The sequence below is a fragment of the Salmo salar genome, chromosome 26 (assembly GCF_965601325.2).
Source record: "Salmo salar chromosome 26, fSalSal1, whole genome shotgun sequence".
Taxonomy (NCBI): Eukaryota; Metazoa; Chordata; class Actinopteri; order Salmoniformes; family Salmonidae; genus Salmo; species Salmo salar.
This window is the reverse complement of record NC_138316.1, coordinates 52,048,219-52,058,133: the sequence shown is the minus strand read 5'-3', so window position 1 is coordinate 52,058,133 and position 9,915 is coordinate 52,048,219. Positions and strand designations below refer to the sequence as shown.

The following is a 9,915-nucleotide window of genomic DNA, read 5'->3' as shown; positions in this document are numbered from 1 at the left end:
AATACATTTTTGGATTTATAAATTAATGATCTATATCCATTGATTCTTAGAGAATAAAACGTACATAAATGCCTCATGATCTACATTCAACTGTTACACTGTCACGATCACTGTCCTCAAACTCCCTGTCATAGATCTAATTCCGCATACTTTATTGAAGAAAAACCGAACAAAACAATAAACAGGTAAAACAGAAAGAACCGTGACGTTCTGGGGCTGCTTAAAGGCAGCTGCACAAAAACAAGATCCCACAACTCAAGGAGGGAAAAAGGGCTGCCTAAGTATGGTTCCCAATCAGAGACAACGATGGACAGCTGCCTCTGATTGGAAACGACACTCAGCCAAAACAAAGAAATAGAAAACTAGATTGCCCACCCCACATCACACCTTGACCTAACCAAACTAGAGGAAAATAAACGTCTCTCTAAGGTCAGAGACCTTTTGAGTTCTCCATGGGAACTCAAAATATAAGCTTGTTTTACTCCAATGTTTCTAAACAAAGTAAATGTAAACAAACACTGTTTATCCTCAAAACGTGGTTAAAACTATAATGTTGATATCATGGATGGTCAGTCCTTGCATCCGGAGCTCTATCTTTGAATTTGAGAGAGGTTACATTTCTCAAGCACCATCCCCCTCACTTTTTACCAGAACAGTGGCGGAGAGATCGCTTTGTTATTCTGTTAACTGCTGATTGCTGCATTAATTATCAAAACCCACGTTTCAAGAAACACCAAGGAACAAATATGTTACTAGAAACTACTTTTATTTATGATGAAGATGAAGCTGAAAACTTAGTTGGAGGCGATGGTCTGGTCGATGTAGGAGCGGAGCTCGGTGACGCGGGCGTAAACTCCGGGCATAGTGGTGGTGCAGGTTCCACTGCCCCAGGACACAATACCAACCAGGGTCCAGGCACCAGCCTTCTCACAGACCAGGGGGCCACCAGAGTCGCCCTGCGGGAAACACAAAAAAGGAGCATAGAAAGTGTTAGAGTCTCTCTCTAGGGATTTCTTTTTATGTTCAGAGTTTGTGATCAGCTGTTTCCAAAAAGTTAATAACTAAGACAACACCAAGCTTTTATTGATGCAATGACTGTTTACGCCAGTGTAAATAACTGTAAAAGTTCAGATTGAACTCTGCCATTAGTCAGATGGTGGTAGGTTCAGTGTCGTGGCCTGCAACAGTGCGTCAGGAAGCCATATGGTTAGTGTAGGCTTGCAAAAATCTAGGATTCTTCCAACTAGGAAGTCTGAAAACCCTGGGAATATTTTGGAAGTTTACCGGAATGTTTCAACGCTATGGTTTGTGTTTACTTACCATGCAGGAAGAGGCGCCATCAGCTCCAGCGCAGATCATGAGGTCGGTGATCTTGGAGCCCCAGAACTTCTGGCACTGAGCCTTGGTCAACAGGGGAAGAGCAGCCTGCTGCAGCAGGGCAGGGGTATCAGCAGCTGGAACCAGAGGACACCAAGGGTCAGGTAACACTTAAAAACCGGTCAGCCAATCACCATCTTTCTCACATTATTAGACGACCTGCAACTCATGACTACACTGAAACCCAACTGAAACGTAATTATTTCAAATAGATTGAGCCAACTGAAATGGAATCTTTCAACTATAGCGAACATACCGCTAGTCAAAAAAACTAGCCAAGGTTTGTCCGACTTTACAATGAGACCTAGAAAAGCTGTAGTGATTGGTTACCGTTGTAGCGGGTCAGACCCCAGCCGGAGGTCACACACGTCATGCCACCGGGGAAGTCATCGTTGGTCTCAGCAACGCACACGGGCGACACACGCGTTCCCAAGAGGGCGGGGGTGGCCAGCTTGATCAGGGTGATGTCGTTGTTGATGGTGAAGCCGTTGTATTTGGGGTGCTTGAAGACCTAGTAAGGACACAAGAAGACAACGTTTGAGATTTAGATTAAACGTTAATCCACTGAGCAGATCATTATCGTTTGAGTTGATGTGACTTCAAAGGTGAAACTTTTACTGATCTTTATCTTTACTTCAAAATAAAAGTCTGGATGTTAAAAGTTGTAGTAATAGTTGTGTGTGGTTGTTTACCTGGCCAATCTTTATGGTCTCGATGTTCTCAGCATTAGATGAGCGATCGTGCTCTCCCAGGATCACACGATCAGAGGTCCTGAAATAGTTTCACAAAATAAACATAATTTAGCTAATTTAGCCATATGTTAGCCAGCTTTGAGCTAATTAGCATTAGCACTATCTATTTTTTAGCTAGCTAGTTAGCATTAGCCAGCTTTTAGCTAGTTAGCAATAGCTAGCTTTTAGCGAGTTAGTATGAGCATTAGCTAGATTTTAGCTAGTTTTTAGCTGGTTAGCATGTTGCGACACTTACAGTGAGGGAAAAAAGTATTTGATCCCCTGCTGATTTTGTACGTTTGCCCACTGACAAAGAAAGGATCAGTCTATAATTTTAATGGTAGGTTTATTTGAACAGTGAGAGACAGAATAACAACAAAAATATCCAGAAAAACACGTCAAAAATGTTATAAATTGATTTGCATTTTAATGAGGGAAGTAAATATTTGACCCCTTCTCAATCAGAAAGATTTCTGGCTCCCATGTGTCTTTTATACAGGTAACGAGCTGAGATTAGGAGCACACTCTTAAAGGGAGTGCTCCTAATCTCAGTTTGTTACCTGTATAAAAGACACCTGTCCACAGAAGCAATCAATCAATCAGATTCCAAACTCTCCACCATGGCCAAGACCAAAGAGCTCTCCAAGGATGTCAGGGACAAGATTGTAAACCTACACAAGGCTGGAATGGGCTACAAGACCATCGCCAAGCAGCTTGGTGAGAAGGTGACAACAGTTGGTGCGATTATTCGCAAATGGAAGAAACACAAAAGAACTGTCAGTCTCCCTCGGCCTGGGGCTCCATGCAAGATCTCACCTCGTGGAGTTGCAATGATCATGAGAACAGTGAGGAATCAGCCCAGAACTACACGGGAGGATCTTGTCAATGATCTCAAGGCAGCTGGGACCATTGTCACCAAGAAAACAATTGGTAACACACTACGCCGTGAAGGACTGAAATCCTGCAGCGCCTGCAAGGTCCCCCTGCTCAAGAAAGCACATATACATGCCCGTCTGAAGTTTGCCAATGAACATCTGAATGATTCAGAGGACAACTGGGTGAAAGTGTTCTGGTCAGATGAGACCAAAATGGAGCTCTTTGGCATCAACTCAACTCGCCATGTTTGGAGGAGGAGGAATGCTGCCTATGACCCCAAGAACACCATCCCCACCGTCAAACATGGAGGTGAAAACGTTATGCTTTGGGGGTGTTTTTCTGCTAAGGGGACAGGACAACTTCACCGCATCAAAGGGACGATGGACGGGGCCATGTACCGTCAAATCTTGAGTGAGAACCTCCTTCCCTCAGCCAGGGCATTGAAAATTGGTCGTGGATGGGTATTCCAGCATGACAATGACCCAAAACACACGACCAAGGCAACAAAGGAGTGGCTCAAGAAGAAGCACATTAAGGTCCTGGAGTGGCCTAGCCAGTTTCCAGACCTTAATCCAATAGAAAATCTGTGGAGGGAGCTAAAGGTTCGAGTTGCCAAACGTCAGCCTCGAAACCTTAATGACTTGGAGAAGATCTGCAAAGAGGAGTGGGACAAAATCCCTCCTGAGATGTGTGCAAACCTGGTGGCCAACTACAAGAAACGTCTGACCTCTGTGATTGCCAACAAGGGTTTTGCCATCAAGTACTAAGTCATGTTTTGCAGAGGGGTCAAATACTTATTTCCCTCATTAAAATACAAATCAATTTCTAAAATTTTTGACATGCGTTTTTCTTGTTTTTTTTGTGTTGTTATTCTGTCTCTCACTGTTCAAATAAACCTACCACTAAAATTATAGACTGATCATTTCTTTGTCAGTGGGCAAACGTACAAAATCAGCAGGGGATCAAATACTTTTTTCCCCCTCACTGCATGAAGGTTATGGCTCAGCAGCCAGCACTCACTTCACGCTGCAGTGGGCAGCAGTCACAACCCACATCTCGTTGATCAGAGAGCCGCCGCAGAAGTGGAATCCAGTGTAGTCCTGGAGGGACACCTGCCAGGGCCAGGAGCCGGGCACAGCCTCCTCACCGTTGACGATGCGGGCGTAACCAGACACCACAGGCTGGATGGCCGGGGTGCCACAACCTAAAGACAGAGACAGAGTTTAGGGGTCAGGGGTCAGGTTTGGCTGCTCTAACAGAGATTCTAACAGTGACAGTTTCTGAATTACGTCTATACAGAATATAAATACATTGCTGACTATTGTAGTACCACTTGAAATGTTATTGAGTAGAGCAGTCAACTACTATCAAATACTTATTTTACCCGATAAATAAATCAAATTAAGTTTTATTTCTACCGCACATATTCAGACATGGAATGCAACACAATGTGCTTCATAGGAAATAACAAATAAAAACAATTAAAATTAAAACTGAAATATTTACTACACAACAAACATATGAGAATAAAAAAACAAAAGAATAACTGTGAAGATGCACTAGAAGTGAGGGAGGGGTGAAAGTCAGGCGCAGGAGACCAAAGGTGCGGAGTAGAATGGATTTATTTTCCCGAGTCCAAAAACGCCATAACTAGGCAGGGAACAAGGAAACCCAACTAGACAAAAATCCACCTCAACAGAGTCGGGACACAGCCCAGGAAAAACGTCCTTCCAACAAAGTACAAGAGAGGAAAAACAATCCCCCAAAACCCCCCCACGACAGGAAACACAAACAATCCCGCACAAACCTAAACCTAGAAAGCTAGACTAAATACCCCCAGTAACGAACTCAACTCAAAACAGGTGGTAACACAAGACAGACAAAACCAAACGAAAATGAAAAGGGGATCGGTGGAAGCTAGTAGGCCGGCGACGACGACCGCCGAGCGCCGCCCGAACAGGGAGAGGAGCCACCTTCAGTAGACGTTGTGACAATAACAATAAAAACTGAACGACTACAAAGCAACCTAAGGTATCCTACAAGGTATCCAACAAGGCAGACATTGGTATACACATGGACATCTTCTCACCGTAGGCTGCGCCGGCGAAGGCAAGGCATGAGAGGAGCAGCAGACAGTTCATGTTTTCAGCGGGATGGAGTGAGGTACACAGCGGCGTGTTTTATACAGGAACCACGGGTCTGAATCCGCATTCCCCTCCACCCCCTGTGTGTGTGTGTGTGTGTGTGTGTGTGTGTGTGTGTGTGTGTGTGTGTGTGTGTGTGTGTGTGTATGTGTGTGTGTGTGTGTGTGTGTGTGTGTGTGTGTGTGTGTGTGTACCTCACCTGTCCCTCTGCAGATAACAGGGGGCATTTTCTCACACTGTTATACAACATTACGGAGTTACGAAAAAAAGGGTTTGTTGGAATATTTCTTGAAAATGACCAATGGAAAAAATGATGGAGACAATGTTGGCTTGTGGCAAATATTACCCAAAGGATAGCCTCGCTCTCTCTGAAAGCATGATAGCTATGTTACTTAGACAACTCATAAAGGGCGGCAGGTAGCCTAGCAGTTAGAGTGTTGGGCCAGTAACCGAAAGGTTGCTAGTTTGAATACCTGAGCGGACAAGGTGAAAAAAATCTGTTGATGTGCCCTTGACCTAGACATTTAAACCTCATTTGCTTCAGGGGTAAAACAACACCTATCACTCTACTATGGCTGACCCTTTAAAACAACACCTATCATACTACTATGGCTGACCCTATAAAACAACACCTATCATACTACTATGGCTGACCCTGTAAAACAACACCTATCATACTACTATGGCTGACCCTGTAAAACAACACCTATCATACTACTATGGCTGACCCTGTACAACAACACCTATCATACTACTATGGCTGACCCTGTAAAACAACACCTATCATACTACTATGGCTGACCCTGTAAAACAACACCTATCATACTACTATGGCTGACCCTGTACAACAACACCTATCATACTACTATGGCTGACCCTGTAAAACAACACCTATCTTACTACTATGGCTGACCCTGTACAACAACACCTATCATACTACTATGGCTGACCCTGTAAAACAACACCTATCTTACTACTATGGCTGACCCTGTACAACAACACCTATCATACTACTATGGCTGACCCTGTACAACAACACCTATCATACTACTATGGCTGACCCTGTAAAACAACACCTATCATACTACTATGGCTGACCCTGTACAACAACACCTATCATACTACTATGGCTGACCCTGTAAAACAACACCTATCATACTACTATGGCTGACCCTGTAAAACAACACCTATCTTACTACTATGGCTGACCCTGTAAAACAACACCTATCATACTACTATGGCTGACCCTGTAAAACAACACCTATCTTACTACTATGGCTGACCCTGTAAAACAACACCTATCATACTACTATGGCTGACCCTGTAAAACAACACCTATCATACAATTTTTTTTTAGAGAGAATAATTTTGTAGTAAAATGCTATATATTCCCATCCCTCCCCATTATCCCCTATATATCCCCACTGTCCCCTATATATCCCCACTGTCTCCTATATATCCCCATTATCCCCTATATATCCCCACTGTCCCCTATATATCCCCACTGTCTCCTATATATCCCTACTGTCCCCTATATATCCCTACTGTCCCCTATATATCCCCACTGTCCCCTATATATCCCCACTGTCCCCTATATATCCCCACTGTCCCCTATATATCCCCACTGTCTCCTATATGTCTCCACTGTCTCCTTTATATCCCCACTCTCCCCTATATATCCCCACTGTCCCCTATTTATCCCCACTGTCTCCTATATATGCCCACTGTCCCCTATATATCCCTACTGTCCCCTATATATCCCCCCTGTCCCCTATATATCCCTACTGTCCCCTATATATCCCCTGTCCCCTATATATCCCCACTGTCCCCTATATATCCCCACTGTCTCCTATTTATCCCCACTGTCTCCTATATATCCCCACTGTCCCCTATATATCTCCACTGTCTCCTATATATCCCCACTGTCCCCTATTTAGCCCCACTGTCTCCTATATATCTCCACTGTCTCCTTTATATCCCCACTCTCCCCTATATATCCCCACTGTCCCTATTTATCCCCACTGTCTCCTATATATCCCCACTGTCCCCTATTTATCCCCACTGTCCCCTATATATCCCTACTGTCTCCTATATATCCCCACTGTCCCCTATATATCCCCTCTGTCCCCTATATATCCCCACTGTCCCCTATATATCCCCCTGTCCCCTATATATCCCCACTGTCCCCTATATATCCCCACTGTCCCCTATATATCCCTACTGTCCACTATATATCCCCACTGTCCCATATATATCCCCACTGTCTCCTATATATCCCTACTGTCTCCTATATATCCCCACTGTCCCCTATATATCCCACTGTCCCCTATATATCCCCCCTGTCCCCTATATATCCCCACTGTCCCCTATATATCCCCACTGTCCCCTATATATCCCCACTGTCTCCTATATATCCCCACTGTCTCCTATATATCCCACTGTCCCCTATATATCCCCCCTGTCCCCTATATATCCCCACTGTCCCCTATATATCCCCTCTGTCCCCTATATATCCCCACTGTCCCCTATATATCCCCCCTGTCTCCTATATATCCCCACTGTCCCCTATATATCCCCACTGTCCCCTATATATCCCCACTGTCCCCTATATATCCCCACTGTCTCCTATATATCCCCACTGTCCCCTATGTATCCCCACTGTCTCCTATATATCCCTACTGTCCCCTATGTATCCCCACTGTCTCCTATATATCCCCACTGTTCCCTATGTATCCCCACTGTCTCCTATATATATCCCCCCAAAAACCAGAAATATTAAAATTATCCTGATTGGGTTTTAAACATATACAGTTGAATTTGGAAGTTTACATACACTTAGGTTGGAGTCATTAAAACTCGTTTTTCAACCACTCCACAAATTTCTTGTTAACAAACTATAGTTTTGCAAAGTCGGTTAGGACATCTACTTTGTGCATGACACAAGTCATTTTTCCAACAATTGTTTACAGACAGATTATTTAACTTATAATTCACTGTATCACAATTCCAGTGGGTCAGAAGTTTACATACACAAAGTTGACTGGGCCTTTAAACAGCTTGGAAAATTCCCCCAAATTACGTCATGGCTTTAGAAACTTATGAAAGGCTAATTGACATACTTTGAGTCAATTGGAGGTGTACCTGTTGATGTATTTCAAGGCCTACCTTCAAACTCAGTGCATCTTTGCTTGACATCATGGGAAAATCTAAAGAAATCAGCCAAGACCTCAGAAAAACAATTGTAGACCTCCACAAGACTGGTTCATCCTTGGAAGCAATTTCCAAACGCCTGAAGGTACCACGTTCATCTGTACAAACAATAGTACGCAAGAATAAACACCATGGGACCACGCTGCCGTCATACCGCTCAGGAAGGAGACGCGTTATGTCTCCTAGAGATGAACATACTTTGGTGTGAAAAGTGCAAATCAATCCCAGAACAACAGCAAAGGACCTTGTGAAGATGCTGGAGGAAACAAGTACAAAAGTGTCTATATCCACGGTAAAACGAGTCCTATATCGACATAACCTGAAAGGCCGCTCAGCAGGAAGAAGCCACTGCTCCAAAACCGCCATAAAAAAAGCCAGACTACGGTTTGCAACTGCATATGGGGACAAAGATCGTACTTTTTGGAGAAATGTCCTCTGGTGTGATGAAACAAAAATAGAACTGTTTGGACATAATGACCATCGTTATGTTTGGAGGAAAAAGGAGGAGGTTTGCAAGCCGAAGAACACCATCCAAACCGTGAAGCACGTGGGTGGCAGCATCATGTTGTGGGGGTGCTTAGCTGACAACAAGAGCTTCTGGAAACAGGTGTCCCAGAATAAGGCACGAGTTCAGTCACACACTCAGCCTTGGGAGCGAGCCTATTCCATCTTCATTTCTAAAGAGAATGCAATCGTCCGGTTGGAATTTTATTGAAGTTTCATGTTAAAAACAACCTAAAGATTGATTCTATACATCGTTTGACATGATTCTACAAACTGTAGTACAACTTTTTGGACTTTTCGTCTGGAGTTAACAAACACGCGCCTGGAATAGTGAACCTAACGCGAACAAAATGGAAGTATTTGGACATAAAGATGAACTTTATTGAACAAAACTAACATTTATTGTTGAACTGGGATTCCTGGGAGTGCATTCTGATGAAGATCATCAAAGGTAAGTGAATATTTATGATATTATTTCTGAGTTTTGTTGAGTCCAAGATGGCGGGTTTCTGCTTGGCTTGTGGTTGATGGCTGAGCACCGTACTCAGATTATTGCAAACGTGTGCTTTCGCCGTGAAGCTTTTTTGAAATCTGTAATGGCTGTCTGTGGAAGTAAACCAAGGTGCAGCGGAGTTAGTGTTCATCTTGAATTTTAATAACCGTAAGAACACTATACAACAAAAACAAGAAAACCGACAGCCAAACAGTCCTGTCAGGTGCAAGACACTAAACAGAAACAATCTCCCACAAAACCCAAAGGAGAAATAGGCTCCTTATGTGTGACTCCCAATAAGCAACAACTAACTTCAGCTTTGCCTGATTGGGAGCCACACACGGCCCAAAACAAAGAAATACAAAAACATAGAAAAATGAACATAGAACGCCCACCCAATGTAACACCCTGGCCTAACCAAAATAAAGAACAAAAACCCCTCTCTATGGCCAGGGCGTTACAAAATCTGACACAATTCTTTCATTAACTGTTGAATATTTTATCAACGTTTATGATGAGTATTTCTGTAAATTGATGTGGCTCTCTGCAAAATCACCGGATGTTTTGGTGGCAAAACATT

General features: G+C 43.5%; 1 protein-coding gene across 1 annotated transcript; it reads right to left on the bottom strand.

Moving 5' to 3' along the window:
- Positions 1–749: 749 nt before the first annotated feature.
- Positions 750–5,162, bottom strand: LOC106588135 (chymotrypsin A). The gene is made up of 6 exons (XM_014176811.2): positions 5,074–5,162; positions 4,005–4,188; positions 2,070–2,148; positions 1,708–1,888; positions 1,321–1,454; positions 750–956 (listed from the first exon to the last, which is right to left on the bottom strand). Exons 1-6 carry the CDS (start codon positions 5,123–5,125, stop codon positions 795–797), a joined length of 792 nt encoding a protein of 263 aa, XP_014032286.1. The 5' UTR covers positions 5,126–5,162; the 3' UTR covers positions 750–794.
- Between the last annotated feature and the right edge of the window lie 4,753 nt (positions 5,163–9,915).